The 21,874-nt window shown below is 40.2% G+C and overlaps 2 protein-coding genes across 10 annotated transcripts in view; one reads left to right on the top strand and one right to left on the bottom strand.

Annotated features, from left to right (window-relative positions):
- Positions 1-21,874, top strand: part of LOC106872264 (cilia- and flagella-associated protein 337) — a 165,200-nt gene that overhangs the window by 95,896 nt on the left and 47,430 nt on the right. For all 4 annotated transcript variants that reach the window (XM_089344723.1, XM_089344722.1, XM_089344724.1 and 1 more), the window contains 6 exons: positions 2,410-2,572; positions 3,229-3,363; positions 5,447-5,598; positions 6,335-6,385; positions 6,487-6,679; positions 7,342-7,442. In XM_089344723.1, coding sequence (XP_089200849.1) covers positions 2,410-2,572; positions 3,229-3,363; positions 5,447-5,598; positions 6,335-6,385; positions 6,487-6,679; positions 7,342-7,442 — 795 coding nt within the window. The remainder of the gene's footprint in view (positions 1-2,409; positions 2,573-3,228; positions 3,364-5,446; positions 5,599-6,334; positions 6,386-6,486; positions 6,680-7,341; positions 7,443-21,874) is intronic.
- The window catches only part of LOC106872276 (uncharacterized), a 45,017-nt gene continuing 40,680 nt past the window's right edge, over positions 17,538-21,874 (bottom strand). For all 6 annotated transcript variants that reach the window (XM_052977342.2, XM_089344728.1, XM_052977340.2 and 3 more), the window contains exon 2: positions 17,538-20,233. In XM_052977342.2, coding sequence (XP_052833302.1) covers positions 17,733-19,505 — 1,773 coding nt within the window. In that variant the 5' untranslated portion in view covers positions 19,506-20,233 and the 3' untranslated portion in view covers positions 17,538-17,732. The remainder of the gene's footprint in view (positions 20,234-21,874) is intronic.

The following is a 21,874-nucleotide window of genomic DNA, read 5'->3' on the forward strand; positions in this document are numbered from 1 at the left end:
CGAAAACGGCCACGCTCGAAATGGTGTCTTTTATGTGCCACCCGCACAAGCCAGTCCAGGGGCACTGGCAACGATCTCGCTCGAAAATCCTACAGGAGCCAGTCAGGCGGTACTGGCAACGGCCACGCTCAAAATGGTGCATCTCATGTGCCACCCGCACAAGAACCAGTCCAGGGGCACTGGCAACGATCTTACTTGGCTTGCCGGGTCTTCTCACGCACAGCCCATTTCCAAAGGTCTCGGTCCGTAGTCATCGCCTCGGTGAGGCCCAATGTACGAAGGTCTTGCCTCACCACCTCAGCCCAGGTCTTCCTGGGCCTACCTCTTCCACGGGTTCCCTCAACTGTTAGGGTGTGGCACTTTTTCACGCAGCTATCCTCATCCATTCTCACCACATGTCCATACCAGCGCAATCGTCTCTCTTGCACGCCACAACTGATGCTTCTAATGTTCAGCTTTTCTCTCAAGATACTTACACTCTGACGGGTATTCACATTGACATTACACATCCAACGGAGCATACTGGCTTCATTCCTTGCGAGCTTACGTATGTCCTCAGCAGTTACAGCCCATGTTTCACTGCCATGTAGCATGGTTGTTCGTACGCATGCGTCATACAGTCTGCCTTTTACTCTGAGTGAGAGTCCCTTTGTCGCCAGCAGGGGTAAGAGCTCTCTAAACTTTGCCCAGGCTATTCTTATTCTAGCAGCTACACTTTCAGCGCACCCACCCCCACTACTAACTTGGTCGCCCAGATAGCGGAAGCTATCGACTACCTCTAGTTTTTCACCCTGGAATGAGATAGAAGTTGTTTCCTGTTTGTTTGCAGTCTTTATTGCACCTGAACATCTGCCACAAACAAAAACTAACTTGCTAGTTAACCTGCCTTTGATGTTGCTGCACCTCTTATGTGTCCATAGCTTGCACCGGGTACATCTTATAGAGTTACTACCTACTCCTTTTCTACATACTGAGCAGGGCCATCTACCTGAAGGGGTTTGTGTTTTATCTACCTTCCTACTTATTAGGATTTTGGTTTTAGCTAGGTTGACTCTAAGGCCCTTCAATTCTAGACCTTGCTTCCACACCTGAAACTTCTCCTCTAGTTCTGATAGTGACTCCGCAATTAGGGCAAGGTCATCAGCATAGAGGAGCTCCCAGGGGCAACCTGTCTTGAACTCCTCTGTGATTGCCTGGAGGACTATGGTAAATAATAGGGGGCTGAGGACGGAACCTTGGTGGACCCCTACCTCTACCCGGAATTCATTGCTGTACTCATTTCCAACCCTCACCTTACTGGCCGCATCTCTGTACATGGCTCGCACAGCTCTCACTAGCCATTCTTCTATCCCAAGTTTCCTCATTGACCACCAGATAAGGGATCGGGGGACCCTGTCAAAGGCTTTCTCCATGTCAACGAAAGCCAGGTACAGAGGTTTATCCTTGGCTAGGTATTTCTCTTGCAACTGTCTCACTAGAAATAAGGCATCAGTAGTGCTTTTACCTGGCACGAACCCAAACTGCATCTCATCTAAATTGATTCGCTCCCTAATTAGTTGGGCTATGACCCTCTCTGTAACTTTCATAACCTGATCTAACAGCTTGATGCCTCTGTAATTATTTGTATCTAAAGCGTCCCCTTTACCTTTGTAGCAGTTGACTATGATGCTGCTACACCAGTCATAGGGTATGACTCCTTCGTGTATCACCTGGTTCGTAATACGGGTGACTAGGCTATAGCCAACACTGCCAGATATTTTGAGCATCTCTGCAGTGATTCCTGATGGGCCGGGGGCTTTCCCGGTCTTCATACTCTTAATTGCTTTATCTACCCTGGTACTATCAACTCGGATAGCTGGTCCCTCTATTGGGTCGACATAAGGCAGGCTCTCTTTCTCCCATTCATTCTCTTTATTAAGCAATCTATCGTAGTGGCATCTCCAGACCTGTTTCTTTGCATCCTCATTTAATGCAAGCGTACCATCATCCATGCGAACACATTTCTCTCCTACAACATCACTATTCTCTCTCACTTCCTGGATGCAGCACATATCTACGCATCTCCGTTCAAGCATCTCAACAATTTCACCAGATCTACCTTTCAGCGTGCCGACGTTGAGAGTGCCAATCCTAACAGTATGGGTGTTGGGGGTGTGGGCCTGTATGTGCATATCAATGTATGTATATATTTATGTATGTATATATCTATGTCTGTCTATCAGTCTATGTATGTCTGTTTGTCTCTCTCTTTCTCTATCTATCTATCTATATTTGAATAGAAGATGGGATGGGCATGTCTGGAACGTCTTTGACCATAGATCTACTAAATCAAGACTAACCTAGGGCTTAAACAACACTATATATATATGATGAATTGACTGAAGTATGTTTTTTTTTTTCTCTTTACAGAATGAATTTGGCTGGGCTGTGGTGAATGTGCATCTCCTGGATAGTCGCAAGTGCCTGGATGTCAACTGTGCGAATTTGGTCTCCTGTGGGGGAAACGGCTGGGTTAGATTTTGGAACACTGACCAGAGTTTGTTGATGGCTGAGTTTGTGGCACATAAGCAAGGTATGTAGCATTGTTACATATATAGCAGGCATATCACAAATGTATGTATGTATGTATGCGTATATATATATATATATATATATATATATATATATATATGTGTGTGTGTGTGTATATATATTATATTTTTAATTTCATGCATGTGCATTGTTTGTTTTTGATTTTGTCAACTACACAGTATAGTAGGGTCAGTTGGGCACTGTCTGATGAGAAAAACAGCACCATGACGCAATTCACTCTGCCAGAAATTTGGAAACGACATGCTGTACTGCTTGGCATTCGAGTCGGAAGCTCTAATACAAACATTTGAGAGTATTTGGGAGTCAATCAAGGATTCAGAAAGAGTTGGTTGAGTCTAATGGTGATTACGAAAGTACGGCAGCTTGGGAAACTCATAAGAAAAGAACTCCTGAATGTGTTGGTGAGATCCAGGCCATGATTGACAACGACCCCTCCAAGTCAATCAGGTCCCTCTCCAGGGATATGGGATTCTGAGTCTCTTATAAGGCAGGTATTGTATGAAGACATTCGGTGTGTGTGTGTGCAATGTCTGTCTTTGTATATACATATATATATATATGTGTATGTTTGTATACACATACACATATATGTGTGTATGTATATACTGTATACATATATATATATATATGTTACAGCTGGCAGTATAACGATGACAGTGGGATCCATGGATAAATACCTGATAACTGGAGACATCCAAGGTTGGATCAAGGTCTGGGATATATCGGATTATGCCACGGATCTTTCTCCATCGACACTGGATATTCCCCCTCGTAAGTATCACCGTATATACACATTATACACACATTATGTAGACATTATATACTCATTTTCTTTTTTGTTGTGATTTTTTCACTTTTTTCTTGAATTATGGAACTGACAGAACGCAAGTGTGTGTGCGTGTGCGTGGTGTCTAAATGTGTGTGTAAGTGTGTGTGACTGTGTGTGTGTGTGTGTAATGTGTATGTCTTTGTGTCTCCCACCACTCCTTGGCAGCTGGTGTTAGTTTGTTTATGCTCCTATGACTTAGTGGTCTGGCAAAAGAGAACGATAGAAATAAAGTACCAGGTTGGAAAGAAAAAGACAAGAAGCACAAGTCTGGGCCTGAGTTTTTTTGACCAAAGCCCCTTTCAAGTAGTGCTCCAGCATGGCCACAGTCCAAGGATTGAAACAAGTAAAAGATAAAACACACACACACACACACACACATGCTGAGTTTCCACAACCACCACCAACAACAACAACACCTCCACCACCTCCACCAAACAATAAAACTATAAAGGTGTTTATGATAATATTAATTGCAAGTGCATTATTCTGTGCACACCTGACTGTCGATGCAACTGCAGACTTGCAGATATCACATGACAATCAATCCCGGCAGTCACACACACATCCCCCTCTTCCCCCCCCCATTCCTGTCGCCATGCACCCAGTTACACCTTCGCATGTGCATTGTTTGGTGCATTTGCACCATGTTTTCCTGCTGTGATGATGTGACAGTTGCAGGCAATGCTGCACATTCAGGTATCCGTGGCAATGCGACATGGATGAATGTTTCCTGTTACAATGACCCCCTATCCCGCTACTACAGCTATTACTACTACTACAAATAATAATAATAATAATAATAATAATAATAATAATTATAGGAAGCCGGATATAGTCTTAATTGAGAAAGATGCCGAGCTCTGTTGGATCCTAGATATAGCATGCCCAGCTGACAACAAGGTATGCGATAAGGAAGAAAGAAAAGTCGGTAGATATGACAGGTTAGCTTGAGAAGTTAAGCAGTTGTGGTGGATTGAAAAGGTAGCAGTAGTACCAATGATTGTTGGAACCCTGGGAACAGTGAGTAAAAATCTCGAGAAGTACATGGAGCAAATAGGGGCTGCAATAAGGGTGGAGTACTTGCAGAAAGCAGCACTGCTTGGAACTGTTCAAATTCTCCGGAAGGTGCTCGAAAAATGAGAGGTGTTACCTTAGGTCACTGGTAGTGAACAGCTGACACTGTAGTACATCTCCGGTGTTAGAAGCTGTGCAAAGGCAATAATAATAATAATAATAATATATATACTATAATTGAAAAAGCTGCTAATTAATTAGATGTGTAACAATTAGTAAAAATACTAAAAGAAAGCAATTATTAAAAGCTTGACTGTCTGGAAGTATTTTTATAAATTCATGTTCTAAGAAATTGACTATAATTTCGATTCTCGCAAATTTAAATATTCATTTCATTAACTGTGTTCAATTCTTCATAAATTTAAATATTCATTGCATTCACTGCGGAGTAGATTTTGATGTTTATTAATAAACACTATTAATTCGTTGCAGACAACATTTTACTGTTTTTATCTGCAACAGTCTTTTGTTCGTGCTCATCTCTATTTTCATTAATGGTAATTTAATAATAGCTTATATAACTTTGATACGAGGCACAGTTTAAGAATATTATCAGTTTCTGGAGTTTGTTAAGTGAATATATTTGATAAGATGAAAATTTTTTGATATACCAGGACAAGCCTTACAATAATAAACTTATCTTTAGACATATAGATACATAGGTGTGAGGAAACAATAGAGCATTGTCAAGGTCCATGAGGTACTTACAAGATAACGTTGACAGCTTTAATTTCATATAATTCATATTGCACATCAGCAATAGGTACAGCGTTTATTCAAATTTCTGTGGCTTCTTAAATAAAAAAAAATACTTCATCTCTTTACTAAAGCAATAAACACATATATACATACACTCACACACATCAGAATGTCTGCTCCAGGTTACCTTCATCTAAAGGTACCCAAATTCCGGGTGGTCATTGCTAACCATTTTCCATTCCTCATTCACAGCATTATTGACCACGTTCCAGCCTCACACCGACATGGTCAACAGCCTGCGTCTCTGTGAACGTAACCAGTGTCCATTTATCGTCTCTGCCTCCTCCGATTCTACAGTGGTCATCTCACACCTTAACGGACAACAGATCGGTGTCTTTGGCCAGGTGAGTCTATCAATGCCCTCTTCTGCTTACCACACCCTGTGTTATGTAGTTGCTAAGGCAACAAACCTAGGAGATGGAGAACTCTCATAGAAAAGTCTGAGGCCTCTTGTTCAATGGGTTAGCAGCATTTATTGGCACCAATTTTTTGCTCTCAGCATTTCTATAAAGTGTGGCTGGTCCTATATAAGTCTTCATCATTGGAAATGAATCATCTGTGTAGGCAGTCTTTAAAAAGACCCCCCTTCAATCACAAATGACCTTGGCATTGCACCTAAAAAGTTCCCCCTCTGAGGCACAAGACCAGGCAAGGTTGTTTATGGGAGATCAGCAGTCACCCATGCATACCAGCCCCTGCCCTCTCCACACCACCAATGTTATTCAAGGTAGAGGCAAAAGGGGCCAATACAGCTTGGCACCAGTGACGTCAGAACTCATTTCTACAGCTGAGTGAACTGGAGCAATGTGAAGTAAAGTGTCTTGCTCAAGAATGCAACACACGGCCCAGTCCAGGAATCGAACTCACTATCTCATGTTTGTGAGCCCAATGCTCTAACCGCTGAGCCATGCACCTTCACAGCAGTCTTAATGCCCATAATATTGGCTGTTAGTCCCTCGTGTGTTGAAGCTGACCAGAGAACCATCTTAGGAGCTGTGTGACGAGAAGTTTGCTTCTTGGTCACATGGTTCCATGTTATGTTTATAAAACTAATCTTTTCTACATATTTCTGTGTCACAGGAGGGACATTGGAAACTTGATCCCTGCCTCAGGATTGAACCAGAGACCAAGGTTAGTGGACAAATATTTACTTCATTCTTTGAAATGTTTTGCTCTTTCATTAGTTACTTCGTGTATGATCAAAATTTTTTTGTCTTTTTACCATCTTGCAGATGTCTTCATTTACTCAAGACAAAGAGGAAGATGATGATGACGAAGGCGAAGAGGATGAAGAAGAAGAAGAAGAAGAAAAAGATGGGAAAGAAGAGATTGCTATGAGTAATTTGGAAGAGGAGGAAGACGAAGAGGAAGCCATCACAAAAGCAGATATGTTTCGATGGAATACTTGGGAGAAGACCATCCTTGGTAAATTGTGGAATATTGGTGTTGGTTCTCTAAATTCTATTCTTGGATTCTTTGGCAGAAGTATTTACTGGTCAGACAATGACCTTTGGGAAGTTTTTTTAGATGTTTGCATGGACCAAATCCACTCACAAGGTTTTGTACACACACACACACACACAGACAGACAGACAGACAGACAGACACACACAGTCACAAACACATACAGACACAGAGACACAAACACAGACACACACACGGAGACACAAACACATGCACACACACAGACACATAGTTGCACACACACATAGACACACACGTACATAGTTCTTGGGGACAATCAGTGTGACACAGACTGTGACAAGGCTCATTTTTGCCAGTTGAGTGTGTGTGTGTGTGTGTGTGTGCCCCAACGCTTAACAATTGGTGTTGGTTTGTTTACATCCCTGTAATCTAGGGGCCTGGCATAACAGACTGATCCAGTAAGTACCCGGCTTAAAAAGACATAAATAAGTTCTGGAGTGTGAGGTGGGGGGTGGGGTCAATTGGTCATGACTAATCCCTTCGAGTTTAGTGCCCCAGCATGGCCACACTCCATTGACTGAAACAAGCAAATGGATGAAAAGATGGGTCTCCTCATTTCTGGTCATTCTATTTCCTGATCATTTTGTTCTCTGATTTTTCAGGTAAAGATTATCAGGAAGTCCGCATCAAAAAACGTCGCCGACGGCAACCAGACAAGTTGACCAATTGTCAGTTGACCTGGGAGAAAGCTGGACCTTATTCGGTGAGTCCATCACATTTTGTTACCTTACATATATATATATATATATATATAATAAGATAAGAAAATAGGGAAAGATAATTAATAGATTACTATTACGGAGATGTACTTGCATAGCAAGTGACCTGATCTGAGATCGTGTGCTGGAACGGAAACAATTGCAGCGTGGAAGGTGTTTATTAGACATTTAAGAAACACACAAAAACCGTCAGATTCACTTCAACATTTAAATTTAATTTGTCAAAATATTTTCATTGCTTTGAGACCGTGACCTGTTCACTGACAAAATGCCATGCTGCATCTCTAATAAATTACTACTTATTAATTAAAAATTTGACCAACAGTAAATGTTTTGGGACACAGCAAGTCAACGGTTGTTCAGTGTTCACCGTCTGGTTGTATTGGAGCTTCCAGTGTGAATGCCAAGCAGTACAGCATGTCGTTTCCAAATTTCTGGCAGAGTGAAATGTGTCATAGTGTTGTTTTCCTCACAGACGGTACCCAACTGACCCTACTATACTGTGTGGTCAACAAAGTAAAAAAAAAAAACAATGCACTTACGCGAAATTAAAAATATAGAATAGTGACAATTTACCCATTGCACCCTGTGTGTATAAGGAGAGAAAGATGGAAAAGGAGGGGAGGAAGAGAGAGAGAGAGAGAGAGAGAGAGATGAAAGCGAGTGAGGTGGTTTCTTTTGTTTTAGTAGGTCACCAGTTGAAGGTGCCAAGCTATGAGATAGAACTGTTACTGACTTTGTTCAAATCTGCCGTTGTTCCAAAGCTGATCACCTAATCTGGTGACCTACTAAAATACAAGGAAACATCTCACGCACTTTTCTCTCTCTCTCTCTTTTACCCCCTCCTTTTCCCTTTCTCTCTCCATTTTGTTTTTCTCACAGAAATATTCCGACATTGTTTCACATAGTTTAGCAAATCTCTCTTTTGCTTTTGTAATGCTTTCAACAAACTGTCAAACAGACAAAGAGGTTATTATCAAAGGTTCAAAGGACAAACAAGATACATTCAACCGCACACATACGTATGTCTATAACTATATCTGTATATAGCATGTTCAAAAAGTCTCTCCGCAGTAAGTATTTCATTGCAAAATAAATATTTATTAGATCTTATAAAACTACAAAAGAATATATTAGATTTTACAAGGCTTTAAAAAACTTTACGAGAGATGTTAAAAGTATCGTCCTTCATTTTCAATACGTAAGTCGACTCTTCTACACATGTTTTGAAATACATCTTGAAGAGTCAGGATGAAAAAAAAATTCACTGCGGAGAGACTTTTTGAACACCCTGTGTGTGTGTGTTTGGGAATGTGTCCATGTTTATACTGCATAAGTTTCATGTTTTTGCACTAGAGAGCAATTAGTATAACTTACAAACTTGAGGAACGCTCAAGGCTCAGAACATCTCAATGCCACACACATACATCTGAATATTTACAGAGATGAGCATTATGTTTCCGATATTTGAGTTATATTTAGAATACAAAGTGTACTCTCTTCGCTTTTCTTTCAAACATTCAATTTTGGAGGGAATTTTTTGATGAAATGTAGTTCCATTGCTTTTTAGCATTGCGGATCGTCCCGTGCACTCTTGTAAAAGGGAAAAATTTTGAATTTTCTGTTGCTGCATATTTCCAGATGCTTACTTAATGGAATCTTGTGTAATTCCTCTTGTCATATATGTTACATGTGGATTCTTGCACGTTGGCAGCGGGAATTATTTGTTTCGCCAAAGATGCAGGTAATGCAGTATATGCGGTTTTGCATTTTGCAGTTCATATCTGCATTTATTTTGAAAATGGAATCCGCTCTTGAATTTTATGGGGGAACCACTTTCCAAGTATTTGAAGTTGTTGATGTTGTTACACGTTCCACATCTCCTATCTCCACATTCTTTTACTAAGAATTCTGATGAATCAGATAAATTATAAAGATACACTTTCAGTTGATTGAGCTTTTGTTTAATGTGTGATTTTCCATGCTAGCATGAGTTGACCAAGTATTGATTCTGAGGTAGAAATTTCTGGCTAATTACTGGATCTTATTCCTGCAGCAGCTGCTAACCATCATCTTTTTTTTTTGAAATAAGGGATTCCTAGTCTAGTGCAGGTCAAGTGAAAGTGAGAAGCTAGCTGTCATTAATGACAACGAAAAACATCACCTCTTTGTTGAAATGGTGACAGGCAAAATGTCAACACTGATGCTCAATCACACACACACACATATATGCAGATATATATATACATATATATCTGACTAGCTGTCTCTCTCCCTCTCTCTCTCTATATATATATATATATACATGTTTATGAATTTGTGCTGCAAAAATAAGATGACTATAGCAAAATACAATATATATATATATATATATATATGTATATACATGTATATGTATATATGTATGTATGTCGTCGTCGTTTAACGTCTGCTTTCTATGCTAGCATGGGTTGGACGATTTGACTGAGGACTGGTGAAACCAGATGGCTACACCAGGCTCCAAGTGTGTACATATATCTTGCTATATACATATGTGTGCGTCTGTGAATATATATATATATATATATAAATAAACACATGTAAATAAATAAATGGAGTTTCTATCTTTAAAAACAAGGTGTTACACCCTTTTTACTTGTGATTTTTTTTTTTGCCACCCTGGTAACTGCTTATCTATTTTTTCCGTGTTAATTGTAAACAAAAGGAAAAATACACAAATCTATTTATATATATACATATATATATATATATGTTTCTGCATTATAAAATCAAAACTGCTGATAAACGGTACAGGCACCACCCTGAGGCTGTAACTGAGGGAGAAAAATGTAACTATCCTTAGCAATTCGGCAAAAAGAGGCCGATGGAATAAGTACTAGGCTTACAAAGAATAAGTCCTGGGGTCGATTTGCTCGACTAAATGCAGTGCTCTAGCATGGCCACACTTAAATGACTGAAACAAGTAAAAGAGTAATAATAATAATAATAATAATAATAATGAACTGCTCCCATCTGCCTGCCCCCCTCCCACCCTGCACATTGTGAATTGGAGCTGGTTACTCACCTGTCTTACTTGTCTATTTATTTGGGCCGCATTACAATTGCCCAATTATCTAAACCTGCATACCTGGCTGTGCGTTCATTTATTTACCCCCTCCCACCTGTCGGAATGACTACAGGTGTGTTGGTCTGCCCTGAGAGAGAGAGAGAGAGAGATAGAGAGAGAGAGAAGGGGAGGGAAGTAATATGGAAAAGACATTTAAAAAACGCTGTCCCCCACTAATTGTTGTCGTGATTGTCGTCATCATCATTACCACCACCACCATCATCATCATCCATCACCACCACCATTTAACGCCTGTTTCCCATGCTGGTGTGGGCTGGACAGTTTTGCAAGAGATGGTCATGCCAAGCTCTGTTGTCTGTTTTTGGCATGGTTTCCACAGCCGGATTCCCTTCCTAATGCCAACCACTTTGCAGAGTGTGTGCTGGGTGCTTTATAACGTGGCACCAGCACCTGTGGGGTTATCTGTCTGTCTGTCTACCTATGTATTTGTCTATTTATCTAACTCTCTCCCTCTTCCTATCTATCTACATGTTTGCCTCTCTATCTATCGACCTATCTGATTATCTATTTTATCAACATATCTCTCTATCTGTCTATCTATCCAGGCAGTTTTTTTCTCTTCATCTTCCTACCTGTTTACCTTAATTACACACCGACCTACCTGCCTAATTATCCCTTTCTCTCTCTCTCTGTGAGTTTCTCAACATATCCAGTCTACTTGTTACCCTCCACCCCAATCCACCCATGTCTTCTCTCCAGAAGCTGTCCATTTACATTTTTTACTCAACATAACTGTCTTTGTTTTTAAGTCAACAGAATTATTTGTCTTGACAACCTCCTTTCAATGGCCTCCTTGTCTCTCTCTCATCCTATTTCAACAAAACATTCAAACCCCTCTCTCTTCCTCCCCCTCTACCTATTTTAACAAACCACCAAAATATCTCTCTTGTTCTAGAAAAATAAATAATGTACAAAACGCCATCTATCTATATATATATATATATATATATATAGGTTATTTGTGTCTTTGCCTCCCCACCATTGCTTGGCTACCAATGTTGGTGTGTTTACGTCCCTGTTACTTAGAGGTTTGCCAAAAAGAGACTGATAGAATAAGTCCTGGGGTTAATTTGTTCGATTAAAGGTGGTGCCCCAGCAGGGCCACAGTCAAACGATTGAAACAAGTAAAAGAAAATGAATAAAATATATATATATATACATATATCTACAACAGGCTTCTTTCAGCTTCCATCAACCAAATCCGCTCACAAGGCTTTGGTCCGCCTAGGGCTGTAGTAAAAGACACTTGCCTAAGGTGCCATGCAATGGGACTGAACCTAGAACCATGTGGTTGGGAAGCAAGCTACTTACCACACAGCCACTTATGTGCCTATAATATATATGGTGGGCTTCTTTCAGTTTCCATTGCCCAAATCCACTCACAAGGCTTTGGTCTGCCTTGGGCTATAGTAGAAGACACTTGCCCAAGATGCCACGCAGTGGGACTGAACCTAGAACCATGTTTTGGTTGTTGACTTCTCAATCCCCCAGTTGTACCTACATTTATAAACTATTCTTCTGATCCTCACATAATTCTCCCTCCCCCACTCCGTCTGACTTTTATAGCCAACCAGCTGACTATTCTAATTACATATCTGTCTAATTATCACCTAACGAGCGACAGCTACTTGGTCGTTCAGCGTGGTAGACATAGCTGCCTCGTCCCTTAAACACCATTTAAGGAGATAAGGAAAGGTCTAGATATAGGATAGGATTGTCACGAGTGGAACGTCTTTGATCATAGGTCTTCTGGATCAGAGCTGACCTGGGGCTAAACAACTGCAACAATGAAGGACACATGAGATAATGTAGTCCTAGGTACACTATGCCTGAAAAGAAGATGGGATGGTTATAGTTGAAACATCTTTGGTCATAGGTCTGCTGGATCAAAATTGACCTGGGATTAAACAACAACATCAATGAAGGTCACATGAGATAATGTAGTCCTAGATACACTATGCCTGAATAAAAAAAATGGCATGGTCATGACTGGAATACCTTTAATCATAAGTTTCTTGGATCAGGATTGACCAGAGCTAAACAATAACAAGAAAGAACACATTAGAAAATGTAGTCCTAGATATACTATGTCAGCATAAAAGGTGGGATGGTCATGGCTGGAAAACTAGCTTCTGATCAGAAATCAAGTACAACAGGTGACTAAAATAACTTACAACCGGTCTAATTATATATGTGTGTCTGTGTGTCCCTCAGTCTACCTCGGTCTCTATATTTACACCAAAACTTCACTCGTGACTTAATTACCCTCCACCAATAATTACAAGACTTAAATTAATTAGTAGTTAGAGTGGATGTGATCAGGAACCGAGTGCTGGAACGGACGAGGTGTGTAGCTGATTGAATCTTCAGGTCTGTCTTAGAAAATTGGTTGACACTTATTTATTTTACTATGATATATTTTAACATGCAAGTCAACATAGGCGCAGGGGTGGCTGTGTGGTAAAAAGCTTGCTTACCAACCACATGGTTCCGGGTTCAGTCCCACTGCGTGGCACCTTGGGCAAGTGTCTTCTACTATAGCCTCGGGCCAACCAAAGCCTTGTGAGTGGATTTGGTAGATGGAAACTGAAAGAAGCCCGTCGTATGTATGTTTGTGTGTCTGTGTCTGTCCCCCCCCAACCATTGCTTGACAACCGATGGTGGTGTGTTTACGTCCCCCGTAACTTAGCGGTTCGGCAAAAAGAGACCGATAGAATAAGTACTAGGCTTACAAAGAATAAGTCCTGGGGTCGATTTGCTCGTCTAAAAGGTGGTGCTCCAGCATGGCCACAGTCAAATGACTGAAACAAGTAAAAGAGTGAAGAGTATAGTATATAGTGTAGACATTCAAAGATCGTCCACCATTTTCTCAAATCCTGCTGCATTTCTCATGGAATTTTTCTCGTCTGCCAAACTTGTCTTGGTGTAGAAGTCGACCTACCTTTTTTTAGGCGGCAAATTTTTGTCTGAAAAATTTGTCATGCATGCAGGAAAAAGCAGTAACACTCGAAGGAACATGGTTATTAAAACGGTTCTGGTGTAATTTGAACTTAGAATATTTAGTGTTGTAAATATTTTGGTCACATGCTTTGCCAATTGTGTTAATTTGCTAATAAAATTCAAGGAAAACATTTAATAAAACAGAAAAGGAAACAGGATCTTGTTTTTTGGGGTTGTGGTTGTTGTTTTAGGTTTGGTTCTGTAAGATAAAGTATTTCATTACTCTCACACAGAGTATGTGTGTATATATATATATATATATACACACCACATGATCCTTCACTCCTTCAGCTGCATTCATTTTTTTTTTTCCAACTAAGAGGATGTAAATCTTTTGCCTCTCGTTAGTTTCTCTGGTGAAAAAAATCAGACATTAGATTTCCTCCTCCTGGTAAGATTTCACTGGTCTCTTTTTATAGATTTCACTACATATACACACTCATACTTCTCAGACAAATCATATTTGCATTGTAGAACTCCAGCAGCCTGGTTCCCTCCTCACTGTGGAAACCAAAACCATAGCCTCCATGTACACGATGGAAGACCCCTGCATGCTATCCAACATGCCCATTGAAGTTGCTAGCCACAAAGAGGTCCCTGTCATTTATCGACAAGGTAGTCTGCAAGAGGGTGTCATAAAATTGGTCTTTAAAAGAAAAAAATGCTCCCATCCCCCACACACTTTCCATGAAGGTGCATTAAAAAATTATATATATATATATACATACATGTATTGTGTCCTCAAACATATTTGTATATATTGCTATAGAGGCAGACATTGTGTATATACAGCTATAATTATTATATATGCACATATATCTATGTACATGAATAATGAATCATTAATTTAATTATGTAGCTGGTAATTACTAATTAATTGTCAATTTCCATGAATGAGAGCCAAGCAGTTCATCAGTCTGCCATGTTGGAAGAGAGTCAAATTTAATTTAAAAAAAAACAAAAAAAGAAGACATTAACAGACCCTCACCATGTTGCTTAATTACCTCATTCGTTAATAGACAGACCTCTACGTAATTGTCTCCAATCACCGTTGACCGCACCTTCGCTTGTGTGAACAGCTTTTCGTATCCTTGTTTCTCCACCCTCCATTCACCCGATACTTTGGCCTCATCATCGTTTAACATCAGCTTTCAAGGCTGGCATGGGTTGGACGGTTGTACTCTCATAACACTCCCTCCCCACAAATTTCAGGCCTTGTGTCTGTAGCAGAAAGGAGATTACAACTACTAGGCAGGGAGCTGGTAAAGCCTTAGCACACCAATCAAAATGCTCCATGTTCTGAGTTCAAATCCTGCCAGTGTCAACTTTACCTTTCATTGTTTTGGGGTTGATAAAATAAGTACCAATTGAATACTGGGGTTGATGTAATCGACTTAGCCCTCCACCAAACTTGCTGGTTTTGTGCCTAAATTTGAAACCATTATTATTATTATTATTATTAACCCTTTTGATACCAACCCGGCTGAAACCCCCTCTGGCTCTGTAGTACAAAGGTCTTGTTTTCATAAGTTTTGAATTAAAATCTTCCACCAAACCTTAGTCACAATTTATGTTCCTAACACTAGCTTAATGATAACGAAGTTATTTTACTAAATTCTTTGTTATATTTAAAATAATTGAAAAGAAACACAGAGCATCTCAACAGAAATAAGGTGACAAAAGGGTTAAGAAGAAAAATAATCAGCAGAAGACACGAGAGAAGGAGACTTTGATGTGGTCACTCTATATGCTAGAAATAATAGCCTAAATTTCCTTCCATCCACACCCTTCCAACTGCTTCTGATGTGCATCTGCCCAAATGTAGAGATGTGTTTAAGGCAACAAACTGGCAGAATCCTTAATGTCAGACAAAATGCTTAGAGACATTTTCATCCATCCGTTCTGAGTTCAAGTTTCACTGAGGTCGACTTTGCCTTTCATCTTTTTGGGGTTGATAAAATAAGTACCGGTTGAGCATAGGGGTCGATGTAATCCACTAGCCACCCCCTCACCAAATTACAGGCCCTGTGCCTTGTGGTAGAAAGAATTTTGAAGAAAATGAAGAATTCTCTGATGAAAGAGAAAATTCTTCTCTTTTCATGTAATTCATTTTTGTTCTTCAACAGAATTATTTCAGGACTTTGTGTTTGATGTTGAAAATTTTCAACAAGACATTAAAACTTAATATGTTTAGTATCAAATTTCTATTGCTGTTTTCAGAATGTGGGTCACTTCTGTTCCCTAGAGAGAAATTTATTCTGTCTTAAATGTAGAAAAAAATCTCAGATTAATGATAGGGATAATGAGAGATGAAAACGAGATCTGGGCTTCTGTTTGAAAACTTAGCCTTTTTTTGTTTATTTTTGCACTGAACTCCATTTCCAAAATGGCAATGTGGTGCACTAAGTGGCTTGCAAGGAAGTGGCCATTGTTGTACACACTCACACATACGTGTGTGGCTGTGAGTGTGAATACGTAGGTTTCAGAGCAAAGTTTTAGCTGAAATCTACACGTATTGAGTTCTACATCTGGTTATTAGTCTCACAATACCTAAGCAAAATATGTGAATATCTAAACAAATATAAACATCATCATGCATTATATATATTTCTTTAAATATTTTTAATATACCCAGGCCAATTCCCCATTTTTTTAGGAGGGGGTGGCCACAACAAGACACACACCAAGCATTCCATTCATTTCCCAGCTCAAAGAGGCAAGTCCCATTCTATGCTCGGGTCAAGGCATAGAACACAACCCTCAATATCAGTAGCGCGGCCCGACAGCATATGTTGGTTTACCCCTGCTGCATCAGTCCCTCCGTGGGAGCAAAGGGACTGGGAATCCACTCCTAGTAATTTCATATTCCTGAAAAGACAACAACAATGCATTATATATATATATATATATATGGTTCCGGGTTCAATCCCACTCCAGCTGGCCATCTCCTGTCAAACTGTCCAACCCATACCAGCATGGAACACGGACGTTAAAAGATGATGATGATGATATATATATGCACATTATTTACACACCAGACTTGATGGCATAGAAGACATTCTTTTTACCTAAAAAAAATCTCAAAAATATTTCCCTGGGTCCTCTATGCGAAGCTGGGCCTCTCATAAGCTGAAGCTGTTGTGTGTCTAACATACCTTTGTGTCTTTTATGCCATTAGATAAGTGGCAATGGATGTGGTATGTGTACAGCAAAATTACTGTATTGGCTTCAGCTCTTGAGAGTATCCATGTGAAATTCCTGCTGCTTTGTGATTCAATATGGTTCTCTGCAACCAGCAGAGGTGGATTATATATATACAATACAATGAGCACGCCAATTATGAGAAAAAAAACCAAACAAAATCATGAAACATAAATTTGGTATTCATTCATTTCATCTGTTACACATGTTTCTGCAGTCGACCCTGCCCAAAAATGTGATCAGTATGAATTAAATGCTCTTTGTCCATTACATTTAAAACTGCATTTATAATTTTTCCATCATCAATCGTTTCACACAGAAACGTGTAACCGATGAAATAAAAGAACACCAAATTCATGCTTCATGTTTTTCTCTCATAACACACACACACACACATACACACATGATCCCTTTCAGAACAATGAATCTTGAAGTGGATAAAGTTATAAATAATAAATATTGGGTTAAAAAAAACTCTTTAAATAGAAAAGTCAAAGGCCGCCCATGGTAGATTGCCAGTCATGTTTACAAGGGCTGTGGGTATCTACTTCAGAGACAGCCTTCCTTTTTTTTCCAATCTGAAGAGAATTTTAACACAGTATTTACATGCTGTTATATATAGCTCTATGTGCTTCAAGACTCAATGCTCCAAAGAAAAATTATTTCACATTCTCTTGAGATTTCAAAATTCTTATGGCATTAATATACTTACACGTATTTTTGTTATATATACACAATACATACACTGGTGTGTTTTTATAAACACATTTATACATTTACTTATACACACAAACACGCACACACCTGTGTGCTTTCCTTTTTCCTTCTTTGTTTCTTGTTTTTTTTTTTTACACATTTAAAGAGAATCCTCAGAAAACTGAATTTTGTTGTTGTACGTGTTGTTGTATGATTTATTTGTGTCTTTGCTGTTCCCTTCCCCCGCCTTTTAATCCACTTCAGGGTAGGGGATAGGCATAAAAAGTTGGTGAGGAGTAAGGTCTTTGGGGTAGCAGGATAACACCTGTGACCATTCTGTCTGTAGGTCGTAGGGGGTGTGTCCATGTGAGGTGAGCACATAATTTCGGAAGAGACAGCTGTCGAAGGGTACCAGCATGTTGCTGAAACCCTGAATGTTCACCGGGTAGATGTTAAATTTTTCCAGGCAGAGGGCGACATAGACATCTTCCAAGTAAAAGAAACCAATTACCAGTGACATGTTGATGATATTCTTAACAAGGTCCTGACTCATTATGTAGCCGGTGCCTGAGCACATTGGTGGGAACGTGGCACTCGGGTACATCTCGTAGGGGACATACCACTTTGAGCTACTGTCCCGATGTGGGGTGGACACACCCCAACAATAACCACCGAGGAACCTCGATTTCGGAGATGCTAGTAACATCTTTGTGATGAGCGGCGTGTTCACATACATGTCGTCATCTGTTTTCATGACGTATTTAGCATTTGAGCAGAACGTGTTGACCCAGTGGAGGCCAGACAGGGTTTTGTACGTGAGGTTTGCGTATGCATCAACAAAATCAATTTGTACAATGTCTTGGTTTAACCAATATTCATGTTCTGCCAGTGTATTTTCGTGTGGGTTGTTGCTTTTACCCAGCAAAAACACCACTCGCACATTGCTGGAGCTTACTTGACTGATGGCACCCCATGTCTTGCGAATGGCGTTGCGAGACTCCTGATTACTTGGTGGAGACTCCACAAGAATCACCAGCCGCACGTCTGTGTGGCAAATGTCCTCGACGTTCAGGTCGTACTGGAAGCCTGACGACAAACAGTCTTGACATAACTTACCCGTTAAAATGTGATCAGGAGGATCCATCGCTGCCCTCGATAAAGCATCCTCGAGATTATTCCGGCTGGCGAGAGCTTTTTTACGCTCCACTGGTGCATGGAAATTGTGAATGTCTTCGACGAACACACCCGACAATCGGTTAGGATTTTGTTGTTGTGAGGGTTTCGACGAAACGCTCGGGGAATTTAGTTTCTGTTTCAAGCTTTTCAAATTATTCAAAGACTGTCGGAATTTCTCCGCCGAAACTAGCAAAGAGCTGCTGTCGTTGTTATTATTTCTGTAATTGTTGTTTGATGAACCTAAATTGTTGGATTGCTTTGGAAGAAACTGAAGTTTGTTGTTAGCATTGTCCTTGTACTTATTGCCGACAACAGAACTGGAGTTTGAACTCTTGTCAATAGATTTAACATGTTTTGTATCAATACTGTTGTTGTTGTTGTTGTTGTTGGTATTGTTGTGATTGCTAGTATTAACATGTGTGTTAGAATACTTATTTAGATGATGTATTAATTTATTTTTGAGCAGGCTTCCCTGTTTGTTCTCACTGTTACTGCCAGACTCGGCACTCGACACCGATTCTATGTGTTCTTTCAATTTGGTGTTGGTTTTTGTCTTGTGAGCGTCTTTGGCTAGGATAGCATCCTGATGCTGGTGAGCCAGGTTCCGCATGATAGTTCGTTGGGTCTTGTTGTGTACGATGCGCAGGTAATTCTCTAAGGAAGTCAATGGGATGTTAAGGGTGTCCGATTTAGAGAGCCGGTCAACCGTACCAAGACGGTCCCCTTCTCGTATCGGTTGGTGTGGCGTCTGTCGAAACAGCTGCCAAGAAAAGATGCAGACAATGACACTGAGAAGAAGACAAATGGCAAAGAAATATCCTTTCGTCCGCTGTAACCGTGACAACATATTTGTTGTGTGGTTCGTCAGGGAGGGGAGGAAAAAAAATATACGGCAGACATGCAGTTGGAATTTGAATGGGTCAAGCAAGACCAGTGGAGGGGGGTCAGGAAGAGAGAGAGTCAGACATGTAGAGTGAAGTGGGTATTTTAAGGGGTCTCAAGAGGGATTGACAATTTCAAGGGGTCAAGACAGACTGGGAGTGTAGTGGTGTGAGGGATTGTGTTTTGGGGGAGAGACAAACATAAGGGGGCTATTTTAGAGGGGTTAAAAACCTGAGAAAGGGAATGTTGGTGAGAGGGAAAGAAAGCGATTGAGTGAAGTGAAGAAAATTGAAGAAGGGGTATTAGAAAAGATGTAAGCAAATATGGGAAGGGTCAACTAGTTTTTGAAGGTGGGGGTAGTTTCCTCTCAAGGTGTTGGGTTGTACTCTGAGTACTTTTCTGTTTGTGATGGTGGTGGTGAAAAAAGTGATGGGGGTAGTGACAAAGTAGGAATGAATGAAGATCAAGGATCAATTTCTTTGGCCTGGACCCTTCAGGGCAGCACTCAAGTAATATTATTATTATTATTATTAATAAGCACTAATTTATGTCAGGAGTTGAGGGTGGACAAGTGGTCGGTCATCGGTCTTCCAAATTCTGCTGTTTTTGTTGGTGCCTTGTGGAACACTTCAACTGGTCAGCCACACGTAGATGTGGAACTTTGCCAAACTCCATATTCTTCATTTTCTCAACCTAAAAAACACAAAGGGACAAAATTTAAAATAATAACAATTAATAATAATAATAATAAAGATTTGTAAAAGAAAATGAAAATATAGCTGTAATTAAGAAAAAGTTGATTAGTCGCATCACCCCCACCGATGCATAAATTCTGGCAAACGGGCAGCCGAATTGGATGCTTGTGTTGCAGGAACTGGTACAGGGATGCACCAATGCCAGCATTCGAGTTTAAGAAAAGGAGAAGTTGGCAAAAAGAAGAAAGCGGAACTCGCTGCCTTCAATTTGGTTTTTGAGCCTATCCTGACTTATGGTCAAGAATGTTGGGTAAAGACCAAAACAGAAGAATCAGAAATACAAGTGGCACAAATGGGGTTTGTCTGACGGATCTCCAGGGTGTGTAGCTCAGAGATCAGCGAGTCTGTCCAGATTGAGCCACTTCTCTGCACTGAGAGGTCACAGCCCTGGTATTGCAGATGTGTGACTAGGACGTCACAAGACAGATTCTTCAAGCCAAGCCAATCAGCAGAAGGCTGAGGGGTAAACCAAGAACGAGATGGTTGGATGATATCAAAATGTCTTTGTTGGTTGTCTTTGGGAATCCAATAGGAATGTTTAATGATGGTTGTTTCTGAAATGGGGTTCCCCTCAAAGGATCTCCGGAGTAACATCATGTGGCAGGATACCCAGCTCAAAGATCAGGGTGTATGTCTAGCGGGAGCAGTTATTTCTCTGCGCTGAGGGGTCACAACTCCAGTACTGTGGACATGGGATTGGAATGTTGCAGGAAATAATCGCAAAATGGATTCTTGAAGCTGAACCAACTGGCAAGTGACCAAGAGGATCATAATAAATGAATGGCTAACTCAAGTTAATAAACAAGCAGGTCGGAGAAAACTTATCGTGCCAAAGCCATGAACAGTTACAAAGACTGACTGCAGATATATACATATATACATATATACATATAAGTAGTTGTATACTGCCAACTTAACGTGACAGTCCCAATAAGGGAATACACTACTGCTGTTTAGCCCTAGGAAGCCAGACCACTTCCTATTAGGCCTTGACACATTTCCTGTGCCCTTATCCTTATGAGGGGGAGCCAAACTCCTCCACCCAGCCTAGCCTGCATTCAGAGACATGTTTCTGAGTCTTTGCTCGTCATCAGCCTGAAGTAGCATGACTGGCTAGATGAAAAAGCCTGTCTCACTCTCGTAAGGATATACTATTTCAGTGAAATACTTGCTTGTTGTTCCTACACCTGTCTTTGTCTTTCCATAAATTTGAACTCTGACCATCATCAAGCCTAATTGTGTTTCTCTACTTTACCAGAACTCACAATGGCTTATGAGATTGCATCTCGGATGCATGTGTATATCTCTCGTACAACTCTGTATATTGATTTGTCTGTGTGTCTGTAATTGTAAGCATTAGAACATGTCTACATGTACAGTGATATATGAGTGAATGTCCATATACACGGATATACTAATCTCAACCCTAACTTGGTGTCCCCGATTCATAATAACCTTACAGATAATTAATTAACTAATTACTTATATATATATATATCTGTGTGTGCGCTTGTGTAACTATTGATGTCAACAGTTGATGGAAGTCCTAGGCAAAGACACAAACAGTGACAACAATAAA

The sequence above is a fragment of the Octopus bimaculoides genome, chromosome 28, assembly GCF_046866305.1.
Source record: "Octopus bimaculoides isolate indiv1 chromosome 28, ASM4686630v1, whole genome shotgun sequence".
Classification (NCBI taxonomy): domain Eukaryota; kingdom Metazoa; phylum Mollusca; class Cephalopoda; order Octopoda; family Octopodidae; genus Octopus; species Octopus bimaculoides.